At 39.3% G+C, this 15,683-nt stretch overlaps 1 protein-coding gene across 9 annotated transcripts in view; it reads right to left on the minus strand.

Moving 5' to 3' along the window:
- Window positions 1–15,683, minus strand: part of Dock7 (dedicator of cytokinesis 7) — a 174,513-nt gene that overhangs the window by 25,661 nt on the left and 133,169 nt on the right. For all 9 annotated transcript variants that reach the window (XR_007834746.1, XM_051188215.1, XM_051188213.1 and 6 more), the window contains 7 exons: window positions 9,852–10,034; window positions 9,617–9,752; window positions 6,315–6,411; window positions 5,020–5,116; window positions 4,747–4,881; window positions 3,821–3,973; window positions 580–738 (listed from right to left, as the gene is read on the minus strand). Coding sequence is in view for 8 of the 9 variants with exons in the window: in XM_051188215.1 (XP_051044172.1) it covers window positions 580–738; window positions 3,821–3,973; window positions 4,747–4,881; window positions 5,020–5,116; window positions 6,315–6,411; window positions 9,617–9,752; window positions 9,852–10,034 (960 nt within the window). In the remaining variant the exon portion in view is untranslated. The remainder of the gene's footprint in view (window positions 1–579; window positions 739–3,820; window positions 3,974–4,746; window positions 4,882–5,019; window positions 5,117–6,314; window positions 6,412–9,616; window positions 9,753–9,851; window positions 10,035–15,683) is intronic.

The raw sequence follows: 15,683 nt of genomic DNA on the forward strand, positions 1-15,683 counted from the left end.
GAGAAGTTTCTAGAACTTTGAAAAGAAGTTATAGTGAGTATATGGGTGTGGCAAAGGGAGGGCATGAACTCTGGATTCTTCAGTAGACTAGACTTTTCCACTGCATGTGGTGCTGTAAGCAGGGATCAGGCGCAGCAAAATATTACAAGGTAGTTTGATGAAACTAGTTTTATTAAAGGCAGGAATGTTTCATCCCAAAGCACTGTCTACTCTGCCTAGGCCCACAGTTCTTTTACAAATAAACAGAATCAAACAGCAATCATACTAACTATTGTGAAAACAAGGGCCTGTGGAGAATATTCAGATGGAATAGGACTTAAGTTTGCCCTAGGCACCCACAAGCCAGGTGTGATGACTGGCATATAATTCCAGCACATAGGGAGGGAAAGAAAGGAGGATCCGTGGGCCTCATTAGTCAGTCATCCCAGGCAAACTAGTAAGCTCCAGATTCAGAAAGCTAAGGTGGGAAAGGGATTGAGGAATGCCTTTCAGCCTTGACATGTATGAACACATATATACATACAGACACAGACAGAGACCACACACACCACACACACAAAAGACAGCTTCATTTCTCACCTGGTCAGGAAATGTTGTTTCCCTCAATTCTAGATCTTCTTCAGCATATGTCAAAATAGTTTTTAAAGAGCGTCTTAAGAATTCTTCATTAAAATTCTGAGATGTACCCACCAAAGAGGACAGTGACATTGTTACTTGCATTTTCACTCTGGCAAAGTTCTGTGAAATGGAAATTGTCAATATTTCATATGTTTGGTAAACAACAACAACAACAAAAAAAAAACAAGTTTGAGGGAAACAGATGCATTGAAATCTGATTTTAAAAAGGACACAACAGACTCCCAGGTAACTATGCAGATTCTCCCTATAGCCTTCCTTCCTCTCACCCCTCTGTCTCACCCAGCTATCACCCAGAGATGGTCTTTCACTCTCCTTCTCACCCTCCAATTCCAATTCCCTGGTCTCACTTACCTGCAGAGCAGACCTCCTGTCTGCCCTCACTCCCAGGGACCTAAGCAGATTCTCCCTACAACCTTCCTTCTCTCCCACCCCATTCCTTGGTGTCAGCTACCGACACGAGAGACACTCCCTTCCTACAGATACACTGGTGGCCAGCGAATCCGCTGCTCCAGGGAATCAAATCCTTGTGGCAGACCTGCTTTCCTTCCTCCTATGGGCCTTCTCAGTGCCCCCACCATTCTAGCCCATCCCCATTCCTGTGTGTCAGCTCCCAACACCTAGAAACAAGTTCTACTTGGGAACCCCAGTGGTTACATATGAGGTACTCTGACACACCCTCTACAGGCAGCCCACAGACACTACCTGCTCCTAAGATCCAAAGGGCAACAGAAACCAAGGAACCTAGAATTAAAACATCACAAGCCCAGGTGCCCAGATACCAGTATAAAAACACAATCAATAACAGCCAGGACAATATGTCTACACTTAGAGCCTCGGAACACTACCACAGCAGGCCCCAGGTATTCCAACGTAACTGAAGCACAAGAAGAAGACATCAATATAGCTGTTATGAATATAATCAAGGACTTTAAAGAGATATGAACCCACTAATGAAATCTATGAAAACACACAGTGCAGTAAAATGAAGAAAACAGTTCATGAAAGTGGAAATGCAATCCATACGGAAAACCTAAATTGAGGTAAAATTAGAAATGAAAAATTTAGGGACTTGAACAGGAAACCCAGAGACAAGCCTCACCAAGAGAATACAAGATTATGCTCCATCACTAAATTATGTTCTGACCACCATATCCATAGTCTGAGTGGGACATGGAGTATTTATTTAACCCCAGCTTACTTCACTAGGCCCATGCTACAAGAGCATAGCCTTAGTGAACTGCACACTCTTATAGTGATATTTCTAAGAGTTTACATTTTATCTTCTTTTTTTTTTCACAGTATAAACTCATTGCTGCCCCATTATTCCTTATTATGAAACCACCCTTTAAATTAGTTGTCAAACAGGGGTGTGGGGTGGAGAGATGCCTTGGTCCTGCCTCAACGAGATGATGGAGCAGACTTGGTAGGCTTCATAGGGGAGGCCTCACCCTCTCCATTGAGCAGATAGCAGGTGTGGGGGGGAGCGGGAGAAGATGAGGAAGGGGAAACTGGGATTGGAATGTAAAAATAAAATAATAATAAAAAAGAAAATAAAAAAATGGTTGTCAAATCCAAGTGTTTTTATGAGTGTTCTGCTTCCCACTTCGGTGTGTCTGCGGTTCTGCTCACTTTTTCCTGGGAGACTTTGGTTTTATCTCAACGCCACTGCTTCTACAGATTTCCCAGTCTGCTTTGTGTTCTGTAGACTAGGGACTGTTGGGGGCTCAGCACAGCAAGGCAGTCACTCCTATACTGAGCTCCAATCCCAACTCATCTTATTCTGTGTCTACTTTTCTGTCTTCCTTATGTGTGCTATCTCTTACATAAAAATTGTGATGCTCTGTGTTACTTTTTAACTGATAAACCCTAGAATCACAGAGGAGATGAGTCTTCAGGCATATCTGTGAGGGATTGTCTTGATTAATCTTATCTTTTAAGAATGTTTGCAAAGGAGCCTCTTCACTACATTGATGTGAGAAGACTCATTTTAATTGTTCCCTGGACAGAGGGCCCTGCACTCCAAAAACAGAGCAGTGGGTGTTTATGGAGTCATCCTTGTCTGTTTCCGATTTTGGTTGTGGAGTGACCAGCTGCTTCATGCCCTTGCTGCCTGATTGCCCTGCCACAGTTAATTCACCTTGAATTATGAGTGAAACAAACCTGTCCTCCCTTCAGGTGCTTCTGTCAGGGTTTTCACCACAACAACAGGGAAAGAAACTAAAACACCAATGTTCCCTATTTTTGTTAACCTCTTCACACTTGACAAGCACTAAATAGCTGCCTTTCCTTCAACTAACACATCTGCCATTCTATTTTACTGAAGAGTTCCATCTGGATAGTGCACGGATAACCAGAAGTCAGTGTAGCCAATGTACTTTGTTTCTCATTGACTTCCTCAAGCCAAAAATCTAGAGGTCAGCTCATGCTTATTCTTCTCTGACTCTTCATAGAATAAACTTAATACAGTAGTCCCTTCTGCCTTCTAAACCGTTTTTCATTCTTAAAACCACTACATTTTTCAACAGCTGTACCATTTCTGCTCTGAGTCATTGTAGTAACTTCTTGGTTAATCACTTGACTTTTTATTAACCTGGAAGTCCATCTTTCATGTAGTACTAGGATGCTAAATGCACATCACCCATTTCTTTATAATACGCCTGTGGATCTCACAGTGAGAACAGTAACATTCAAATATTCAAGGCAGTTAAGTATATTGCAAGGTGTGGTGGGAACCGAGAAGATGGTAGTGGTTAACAAATAAGTATCACTGACAATTTTAAATTATCAATTTCTATCTACAGGTACTAATACTAATGTTTAAATTGTCCCTCCCTATAGAAAAAAAGCATATCCTAGAACAACAGAAAATGCTATCAAGGACATGTATCAAGAAAATGCATGTGCAGTCAAAATTTAGGGACTTTAAAAAAGTAAATACAATCTATAAAGTAACTAGAATCTTTTTTTCTGGGTTATGAGAACCTGGCACCTAATAAAAAATGTAGGAGTGTGAGTTTCTATTACCAAACACATATCGCACACATGCACGAACTCATTCATGCACACACTTTTGTAAGACATCCACAGGATGGGAAAGCAAGACATTCTAAGTTCTTAATGCCTGTCTATTAAAGCTGTGTTTCATTATGAACCCAGATAACTTTCATGGCACAACACTTACATTCCCAATCTCAAAGTTCTGCCTCATGAGGAGGTAAAGGGAGGCACTCGCATGTGAGCGTATGGTACTGATGCTGCTGCTGCAATGTCGGAGAAGCCGGAGGCACAGATCAGCACACTGCTCTGTCTCTTCCTCAAACAGGAGCTCGGGAAACTGGAAGACACAGCCATATGTTAATTTAGCCAGACTTGGAAATCTGGGAGGTTAGCCAAGAAATTAAAAAGGATGGCTAGGAGACAATTTTAGTTAAGGTCAACAGTGCACACTACAGTCAGACAGGCTGGGTTAAATACTGGTGATGTCACTGCTTAGGGTAGTGGTATGACCCTGGACAAGTTTTCTTTTCCACGAGGTAGACCTAATATTATCTAGATGGTTGTGAGCCATCAGTCAGATACTATGAAAACAGTATAAACATGTAAGCTTCAACATAAATAAATAAATAAATAAATACGAATGCACATATTTTGGGGGAGCAAAGAACAAATAAATCTCTAAGGCAGTGGGACACAGAGCCACCTTCACACAGCAAAGGGTGTGTAAAATACATTACATTCTTAATAAATGAGCTTAAAGTATACATGGGTGGGAGACAGAGCTCAGAGAAAGAATGCTTTCATCACATGTGCAAGGACTCAGCCTCAATTTCCAGTACCATAAAACCCAGACAGAACAATGGGAAAGAAAACAAGAGCCTACACTCAGTCAGCTGCTGATTTCAGGCTTTTCTCAAAACAAGACTTTAAGATAAGAGACTGATTACCAATAATTCAGATCAATACAAGTTCTGAAGACAGAAGCAGAGACAGGACCCAGGGTGTTTAAAATTAATTTATAATGTATTGACCAGTGAGTGTGCAAATGGCCTTAGGCAATGTTACAGAAGACAGTGAAGTCACATAAGACCACAGTATAAAATAACCCACCTTTGAGACCAGGGCTCTCTGCGTGGCAAAGCAGTGCTGCAGATAGACTGCACTTTGGTTGCAGGCCATGCTCTGGAGTAGCACTTTCAGCACCCCACCCAAAATGCTCTCTTTGGATTCTGTTACAGAAACAGTCTGCAATTTAAAGATGAATACATAAAATAGACATCACCTATAAAGTGGTTAATATCCGAACATCACTTTAGGGTTCAAACTGATTTCCCAATCTCCACCTGCCCCGTTTGTCACTGCACTCCTCTTACCGGTACTTACCTGAACGACAATCTCTAACGTGTCCAAGATGATGAGGTTTGCTTCAGTAGCCAGGTTTCCATCAATCAGTGCTTCATGTTCTATCTCTGCTCTTGACCTAATACAAAATATTGTAAGAAACTTTACTTATCTTTCAAAAAGCAAAACAAAACCTTGAAACTATTAACAATTTACTTGAACAAAAACATAAAAAAAGGAAGAAAAAGACAGTAATTCAAATATTAAAATGTTATGTTTCCCTACATCTTGTTGACTATATAGTAACATATGCCCTCCCCTCCCACCCCCGATGGACACTCTCTCTGTGTACCCCTGATTGGCCTGGAACTCTTTTTGTAGACCAGGCTGACCTCAAATCCAGAGATTCACCTGCCTCTGCCTCCTGAGTGCCACCATGCCCAGCAATATATACATCTGTCGCCAACAAAGGCACACAGTGCCACTACAGGCACACATGTTTGCTCTGTCTTGCAGGTCTGCAATGAACACTCTTCTTTACAGCCATCAACACAGACACTAGATGGTGCTATATATGCTGCATTCACTAATGTGGTATGTAAGGCAATATTCAAAAGTTTAGTATTCATCTTTGATTCTCAACATTTCCAATGTATTTAATAACAATAAAAGCATTTGATTTTTCTAAGATTTTATCTAATTTCCTAAGCTATTCATACAGATATTCTCAAAAGGCAATTTAACTTTTTTTGTTTGTTTTTTGTTTTTCAAGACAGGGTGTCTCTTTGGCCATCTTGAAACTCTCTCTATAGGCCAGGCTGGCTTGAAGTCACAGAGATATACCTGCCTTTGCCTCCCAAGTTCTGGGATTAAAGGTGTGAGCAACCACCAATAATTTAACTCTTAAGCAAGACTGGATGGAATCATACATTAGAAATAAAACTTAAAAAAAAAAGATGATGTTAATAAACCTGATTATAATAATTGCACAATTATATACATATATCAAAACTCACATTGTATAGTGTAAATACATCTCTTACTAATTATAACTCAATTAAGAGAGGAAAAACATACAAAACAATTTGATGCTGAGTTGTCAAATGCCTTTTCCAGGGAAATTAGTTGGGTAAATAGTTTTGTTTATTTAAATAAGCAATGCATTTTACTATAAAATATAACATTTTCTCAAATAGTTTTAAATCTAAAACTTAAAAATCAAGCCTAGATATTTATCTTCTAATATATGAGTGCCTAATTTTAAAACAGTTAAAATGAATCGCTTTCTTTTTATGTTTAGTTCTAGGTAGCCCATACAGCAGACCAGGCCATATTACTTGTCAAGCTTCTCTGTGTTCTGGCGCCAGTGAGTCATGTCCTTTCTCCACCGCAGGTTTTCTTGGCTCCCAAAGGCGCTTCCAGATGGGCTCCTCTCTGTCAAGCCAATTTCAAAATGGTGCTTTAGGTGGAACACATGTACACATATTTGAAAACATACAATAAGTAGTGTCTATCTTTAATTTTATTAAGTCATTTCTTTCAGTTCAAGTGAAAGAAATGGAAAGGTGACTTTCATTTAAAAGTTTTCATAATAATTAAGGAGGAAATACTTTCTATACAGGATATTTCTTGGGGGGGGGGAAAACGCCATCCTTTTAAATAAGCCAAGGAAGACTCTAACATGGGTTTTATTATAAGGCTAAATGGAATGGCCTCGTTTCCTTGAGAGTACCACGATGTGTTTAGTCATTCTTCCTGTTAGCATGGGTAGTCTGAATGGTCTCACCACACAGGCTCCTGAGACTTTTATCTGATTGGTTTTCTTATGAACTTCCTTCCACAGGGCAAGCCATCACTCATCACCTATTCAGAAAGTCTTCCTCCACCCTCCAAGATATCTTTGCCTAGTATTTGTTTTGCTTTTGCTTGTTACATTGACTATTAATTTGTAATGAGACAGGGTCTCACTCTGTAGCCCAGGCTGGCCTGGAATGAAGTATATAGCCAAAGTTGGTCGTGAATTTAATGTAACCTGCCTCAGCGTTCTAAGTACTAGGATTACAGAAGTGAGCCACCACAATGGGTTCCATAGTATTTATTCATATAAGAACATGTTACTTGACAAAAATGATGTCTATTTTCTTCTGCATTTAATAATAAAGTATCTGAAATATAGTGAGTACACAATAAGTTTGTGTATATAGCAAAACATAATGGAGACTGTGAAGATAGCTTCTTGATTTTTGCAGCGCAAGCAAGAAAACAGGAATGCAGATTCCTTGAACCCATACATATGCTAGGCAGATGTGGAAGCTGCTTGTAATTTTAGCCCTGGGAGGCAGAGACAGGGGACTCTTGGAGAAAGATGGTCACATTGGAGCACTTTGGGTTAACTGAAAGATTTTCCTTAAAGAATAAGGAGGAATGATAGAGGATGTTCTCACATCAACCTTAGGCTCCAGACATGCATGCACATTCATGCATACATACAACCTACACACATGCTCATATATACAAGCATACATATAAAATACAACACACTCATGAAAAGATAAAAAAATTATAACAATAAGATTAAATTGTTCTAAGAAAAAGATGTTTAATAATCTTTTCATGACAGTGAGACACATCTGCTCCTGGCAGCACCAATTTACATTTACTTCAGAGAAGATGATGGCCATATGGAGTTTGCTTTCTTTATGGCAAAAGCTAGTCATTTGGGCAAGAAACTTCCCTTGCTTTGATTGCTGACAGTATGTTGTTCAAAATGGACCAGCAGGATGCAAAAGAAAGTGACTGCCAAACTTTGCCAAGACAAGCTAATACAAAAATTCCCCGCTTCTCATAAATGTCTGTCACATACAATGGGTAGGCCTAGGAAGGGGTAATAGATGAGATCTCCTGGGTAAACTGAGCGTGTTGGGGGCAGCATAGGGAGGGCAAGGGGGATAAGAACATGAGGAAATGGTATGGTCCAGTTAAGGGAGGGACAGAGGCAGAGAACAATGAAAAAGATTTCTTGATAGAGGAAACCATTCTGGGGTTAGGGAGAAACCTGGTGTTAGGGACTTCCCAGGAATCCACAAGGATTACCCCAACTAAGACTCTTAGCAATAGTGGTCTTGTTCTGTAATCAGGTTGGTGACTGCCCTAATTGTCATCCTAAAACTTTCATTCAGTAACTGATGGAAACAGATGCAGAGATCCACAGCCAAGCACTGGGCTGAGCTTGGGGAGTTCAGTCAAAGAGAGGGAGGAGGGATTATATGAGAAAGAGAGACAAGATCTTGATGGGAAAACCCCCAGAGACAGTTGACCCATGCTCATGGGAGCTCATGGACTCTGGACCAACAGCTAAGGAGCCTGCATGGAACCAAACTAGGCCCTCTGCATGTGGATGACAGTTGTGCAGCTTGGTCTATTTGTGGGGTCACTGGCAATGGGACTAGGATCTATCTCTGGTGTATGAGCTGGCTTTTTGGAGATTATTCCCTATGGCAGGATGCCTTATTCAGCCTTAATGCAGGGGGAAGGGGCTTCCTCAACTTGATGTGTTAGGCTTTGTTGAGTCCCCATGGGAGGTCTTACCCTTTCTGAGGAATAGATGAGATGGCGGGGGCGGTGGGGAGTCATGGATAGGGATCAGGAGGATGGGAGGGGAACTCTGGTTGGTATGTAAAATGAATAAAAATTTTAAAATAAAAAAAAAGAAATGTCTGTCAGATATACTAGGCCTGTAGGCAAATGATGGATGCCCCAACGTTCCAGAGGAACTTTGGGTAACTGTCCATGCAGCCAGATGTCACTGTCACAGGTAATATTATATCCTTCTGGAGTTTTTGATGGGAGTTAAAGACTAAATAGTTAAACTTAAAGTTTTCTTTAGTTATTATAAAAAGTAAATTAGGTATAAAGCTTTAGACTCACAAAGATAAGATAAAGAATTTTCTCTAAATTTGCCAAGTACAAATGTACTAGATATTGTAACTGTAATTCTTCCTTAATAACTATTGTTTGTTTGCTTTTTGTATATACTCTTACTATGTTAAAGTTAAACCTTCCTTTTTAATTAGACACAAAGAGGGAAATGCTGTGGAACAATCTTTTTGCACACTGAATATTTGTTATTCTCATTGGTTTAATAAAGGGCTAACTGACCAATAGCTAGGCAGTTAGGGGTTAGGTGGGACTTGCAAACAACAGAAGAGCAAAAGGATGCAGAAGGGTGGAGTTATCTATCAGCAAGATGCAAAAATAGCAGGAGATGGACATGCCATGGTAAAAAAGGGACTGCCACGTGGCAAAGCATAGGTAAGAAATATTGGTTAATTTAAGTTTTAAGAGCTAATTAGTAAAAAGCTTAAGCTACTGGCCAAGCATTTATAATTAATAATAAGTCTCCCTGTCAATTATTGGGGAGCTGGCTTTCCTGAAGAAAAACCCTGCCAACAGGACGTCTTGCCTACTTCCATGCTAGGACTGTCTGGCTTGAGCTCTTTTATTTCTTTCCTAGGCTAAGTGTGTCTTACTCAGCATTAAATTCTAAACATATACAGTATATAAAACCCTGTCTTGAAAAACAAAACAAAACAAGACAATTCTAATTAACTATTACAGTTTATAGGTCAGATGTACCTACCAAGCTGCCCTCGGCTCCGCCGCACCATTTCCTGCCTGGCACCGATGCTCCCCAGAATGGCTTCTTCAAGCTTGGCTCTCATGTCTTTTGATTTCTTAAAGGTCAAACTATTCATTCTTTCAAACACCTTTTTCCCCTAAAATTTAAACATCAGAAGAGGCACTGAGGACATTTCCTTTTTCCTTTCCACATCATTTTACTTCTTTGTAAGTTTCAATGGTTTAATGCTACTTACTTTGTACTCAAAGCAAGATACACACAGATAAAGCAGATCTAAGAGCCGGTTCAGCTGTAGGACAGAGAGGTCTGTAAACCACTTCTGCAGAACTGTTTCATCTGCGTTCTTGAGAACCCAAAGCAGACAGATCAAAAGGCTTCGGCTCGATTCTGCTGAGAAGGTGGTATGTTGTCTGCCACTCTGAAAATGAGGAAGAACAGTATGAGACCCACTGGCTGGTGATCATTTGTTGTTTTGTTGTTGATACACACCTGTAACTCCAGTGCTTGGGAGATTTCAGGTAGAAGGGCTATAAGTTTGATGCAGTTTAAGCTACCTAACAAGCTTCAGAGAAGCCTAGTTATAACTCTGTTTAAAAATCATATGAACAAATAAATGCTATAAAATTGAATTTTCTTAAAAATAAACTACTCTAAAGGAACCATTTGATTTAGATAACACATGGGAAATCAGCCATATAGAACTTGGAAAGCCAGTCATATAGAACTCTAAAACCCCAAGTTTAACGAATGGCAGCAGATACTACCATTACTGTGGCAAAACTGCCAGTAGAGAACAGTATGTACATGTTAAGAGAAAGCATCAAGAGAAAACAAAGTTTCTACTATAAAAACCCAAAGAACACATCATAGGACATCAGCGATGGTGAAAACAAATGAGCAAAGCAATTGACTCAGAGTAAGTTGTAGTATGGACAGAAGCTAATAACGAATGTTTATAAGGGTTAGAGGATCACTGTTTTATACAAATAATCACTGACATAAATGGAGAAAGGCTTAAGCCACACTCCGGTGGTTTGAATGAGAATGCCCACCCCACCCCCAGTCTCAGGCATGGAAACACTTGGCTCCCACTGGTAGAACTGTTTGAGGAAGTTTAGGCAGTGTAGCCTTGCTGGAGGAAATATGTCACTAGGGGTAGGCTTTGAGAGTAAAAGCCTTGAGCCATCTCCAGTTTGGTTTCTCTTTGTGCTCATGGTTGAGATGCAAGCTCTCAACTTCCTGTTTCTGTTGCTATGCTTCTGCTTGCTGTCATGGACTGCTATCCCCCTGGAGCTTTAAGTTAAAATAAACTCTCTCTTTCTTAAATTGTCTTTGGTTGTATGTTTTATAAGAGCAACATTAAAGTAATTAATATACAAATAGTAGAAAATGCTATTTTTATTTATGGCATATAAGATTGAAAGATATTTTCAAAGTGTGAGCATATCAAGACAAAGCAATAAACTGTAAATGGAAAAGGAAGCATATGAATTTACTATAGCATCACTAATTAGGGATCTTATCTATCTCAGACACTGTATTAAGCCCTTCACACACACTATTTTAGTCCTCCCAAAATATTACAAAGTAAGCTGACTCATCTCAGTTTCACAATTAAGGATAGAGAACAATAGCCAGGCGGTGGTAGTGCAAGCCTTTAATCCTAGCACTTGGGAGGCAGAGGCAGGCAGATAGACCATTAAGTGCGAGGACAGGCTCCAATGCTACACAGAGAAACCCTATCTTGAAACCCCCCCCCCAAAAAAAAAACCAGAGAGAGAGAAAACAATAACAGTATTGATGCTGATAAGGTAAAATTTAAATATGTTAAACACTATGCCAGAAGCTTACTGAACTTTCACATCAATTTACGAGATGATATTGATTATTAGTTTTCTTAAAAAGTAGGATTTTAGTTCTGGCTAACCAAACCCCAAAGCCTATGCACCTTACCTAAGTAGCTATTTGAAAATTTACTAAAAAAACAACCAAGGAGATTAGTGAGGGCAGACTCGGGAGATCTGAACACACTTGACTGTCTCTACAGTCTTCCTTCTATTCTGGCTGAAAATGATGGCAGCAACTAACGCAAATACTTACTCAGTCCTAGGCAATGCACTGGACACTGTATGCACATAAGCCATTTATTTCTTGCCAAGACTCAATGAGATAAATATTATTACTCATCCCTTTTTACAGCAAGACAACAGTGCCCTCCCAAGTATTCTGTGTCACAGCGGAACTGAAGCCACATTCAGTAAATCTGGCTCCAGAGAACAAGCTCTTACCCATGCTGCCACTGAAGCATTCAGTCATCAGCGAGGACCACGTGGAACAAGGGGACAAGGAAGACAAATGTATTCCTCAGACACAGCACAGCTTAGAAAGTCACATTGATTGGGACAGGGAGATTGGTGTATATGTGGGACAAACAGTCTAACAGAGTAGAAAGCATGAAAAGTATCCTATGAATTCCAAAAATGTGGTTTGGGGATTTAGTAAATGGTATTGGGATAAATGATTAGTCTACAGGGGAAAAGAGTGAATTCCTATTTTGTATCATTCCATAAAAAAATAATTTTAGAAAACTAACTTAAATGGGAAAGGTAAAATTTAAAACCATTTGGAAAAAAATAACTAGAAGAACATTATAGTTCATGCCAACAAAAGGCTCAAGCCACCACAAATATATTAACAATCTTAATTTTAAATTGCTAAATACTTCATTATTGGAATCCAAAAGAAACAAAAGTGTGGTGGAGCAACAAGGAGAAAGGTCTAAGCCTTAACTGCTGGGGGAAAGCAGAGTAAACAGACAAAACTCAGTGAAAGTCAGGATATTTAAACAAGCAAATACAGGGTTACTGTAACTAAAAGAACAGTCTTCAGACAGTGAACACCATTCATGAGACCTAAAAGTAGCTGTGGGAAATGAAACATCTTGACTGAAATCCAGATGCACATTCTCTGACTATGAGGCCAGGTCATGAGCAGAAAGAAGAGAGTAACTAGAGATCTTTACAGCTAGAAATTTAAAAGTTGCTCTTCTTAAGTAGCCAGAAATCAAGATCACCATGAAGTTTGCAGACATTTTGAGGCAAATAATGAAAACACTATGTAAGAACTGTAGCAGTTAACTATAGAAGGAATAAAGAAAAACTGGCAGGGGTAAAAATACATATCAAGAAAGAAATGACAAAGGTTATTGAGTTAAACTTTTATCAGGAGTTAGAAAAAGAATATTAAATAAAGAAACAAGAGGGAAACGGAGTATGGGTTCACATCCAAGAACAAAGACAGAGACAAACACTCATCAGAAGACTGAGCAACAACAGCACCCCAAGTTGGCCCTTCACACCGACCAATCACACACCTCCAATATCTTTTTACTTTTGATGTAGCTGACCTCAAACTTGCAATCCTCCTGCCTCAGCCATCCTAGTACTGAGATTAGAGGCATGAATGAACATGTCTAACTGTTCAGAACTACTGAGACAATAAGAAAAGAAAAACAAAACAAAATACTAGTCATAGAAACAAAATGTTTACGTTGATTACATACAGAGTAGACATAAGATTGCACTGAACGTTTAGAACAACTTTATATGCCATGGAATTTGAATAAATTTTTAATAGAATACAATTTATAAAAACCAGTATAAGAAGAAACAGGAAAGTTTAACAGCCTTATAGCCATGAAAAGAAATATATATAATGTGAAAAATTAAAAACAAAAAATCCTCAACACCAGTTCCTTCCACAGGGCAAGCACAGAAGGAAGACAGCCTTCCCAAGACTCAGGGAGGAAGGAACTAAATCTCAACAAGCTCTTGAGGAGAACAGCATACAAGAATGTACTCTCTGGCCCAGGTCAACTGTTCAGCCTCACTTTGATCTCAAATCCCAAAAGAACACTCTGAGAGAGAGGTTATGAAGGACCAAAAATTAATAATAATATAAGTTTAAAAAACATGGGCCCTAAATTGATACAGAGAAAGGGAACTTCTAATGGTAAAGGAAAATCCATCTCCTTAAATCAGGAGTGCCATGGCTAATGCCTGAGCCCTGCTCTCAGAGAAGGGCAGGTGACTGTCCAGCACTTATGTCAAACATTCCTATGTCTGTTAACTGCTAGTTATAAAGGTCCCCTGATGGTTGTAAAGATCCCTCAGCCCAGGGGATAACTGACAAACTCTGTGACCCTATAACCCTGCAACCCCATGCCCTGTCTGATCTTACTCAAATGTATCTTGCTTAAAATATATAGTTACTACTTTAACTTTGTACTTTGTGTGACCTTAAGTAACCATGGAAATTCTGGAATTTGTGGCCTTCAACCTTATGGTCTTCCCCTTTAAAAGCTTCCCTTAATGACTGGTTGGCATCTCATTCTCCTGCCATAGAGTGAGATCCAAGATGGCCAGCTTGAACAATAAAAAGGAACCTTTGCATTTGCATCAGAATTGCCTGGCTCCTTGGGCTGGTCTGGGGCTCTGCAAACCTGGCACAACAGTTACAGACAGAATTACTTAAGAGACTAAATATATAAATCCTAAAACACACACACACAAGCAAAAGAAATAATCAATATACAGTTATAAAAAGTCTGAATTTAATTCAGGATTTCAAGGTTGTTTTAACAATTTTAAATCAGCCATTAGTGGTGGTCCATGCTTTTAATCTCTTTACTCAGGAGGCAGAGGCAGGCAGCTCTCTGTGAGTCCAAGGTCAGCCTGGTCTACATAAGGTTCCAGAGCTATATAGGCAGGCTGATTTCTGTGAGTTCAAGGACAGGCTCCAAAGCTACAGAGAAACCCTGTCTCAAAAAACCAAACCAAACCCAAAACAAAAAAGTTGCATTTTAAATACTATCATCAAGAACAGAAAAGATAATCTATAGAAAAAAGGGAATATTTGTGAATCACCTATCTAATAAGGAATCTGTACTTGGAATATTCAGTAACAAGACAAAGACTTTTCCCAGCCCTTTCTCCAAAGAACACGTTCAAGAGGATGTGGCAAGGTGCACTGATTGGGGTGCTCATGCCATTTAAAAAGGGCTTAGCTTCTCAAATGTTAAATGAGAGATGTCCAGCAAATTCACTCCAAGGTTTTTATCCAAGACACATGAAAGACAGAAAAACTAACACAGCAGCATTCTTTATTCCTAACAGCTGAAAAAATTGAATTATCTAAGTGATAATCAACCAAAACACAGATAAACAAAATTTGTGTCTATCAACAAAATGCTGTAATAATTTAAAAAAGAAAAAAAATCACTGATACATGCTGCAGCACGAATAGAGAAATCGCAAACACACACAGTGAGTGGTGATAGGAAAGAGACACAAAGGTTACGCAGCATACAATTTCATTTACATGAAATGACCAGGACCTTTAGGTCTACACAGATGAAAAGAACATCAGTCATAGTCTTGCTGGGGTTGGTAGAACACGGGATCCTTTTGGGAAGCTGGAAATATCATCAATGCATCTTGTGGAGAAAGCTGTGCAGCTCTATAAGTAACTAAAACTATTAATCTATACACTTAAATAAGTGTACTGGAACATACAAAGCTATTAAAAAAGCTGCCAAGCATAGCAATGATGCACACACTGCTGTGTTTTCTGAAGGAAGTTGTTTAAAGCTTTCAGAATGGAGACTGGCTCAGTGAGGTAGTCTCCTTCCTACTCTGATAGCCTCATCTGTGAGGGGAGAAAAAAGGCACAGATCTTCACAGATTACTCTGCTAAATTTAAAAGGCGTTAAATTTAAAGATTAATTGTTAATCTGAGAGTATTTCTTAGAGCTGATAAGTGGGTTTTAAACATGAAGGCAAGGAGCTGCATCAAATGAGGTACTTTGCAGAGTTCTCAACGACAAAATGCAGGGTTGCACCCTGTAAGCCTCAAGGTTAACAATTTTTCAAACAACTTGGTACATGGCAGATAATATTCTGTTAGCATTTTCATAGAGCTTGAAATACATTTGCATTGGTTAACACAAGAACCTCAGCGATGGATGCTCTTTGTATATATCTGGAATTCCAGAAAAACAAAACAAAAA

This window comes from Phodopus roborovskii, unplaced genomic scaffold (assembly GCF_943737965.1).
Source record: "Phodopus roborovskii unplaced genomic scaffold, PHOROB, whole genome shotgun sequence".
Lineage (NCBI taxonomy): Eukaryota > Metazoa > Chordata > Mammalia > Rodentia > Cricetidae > Phodopus > Phodopus roborovskii.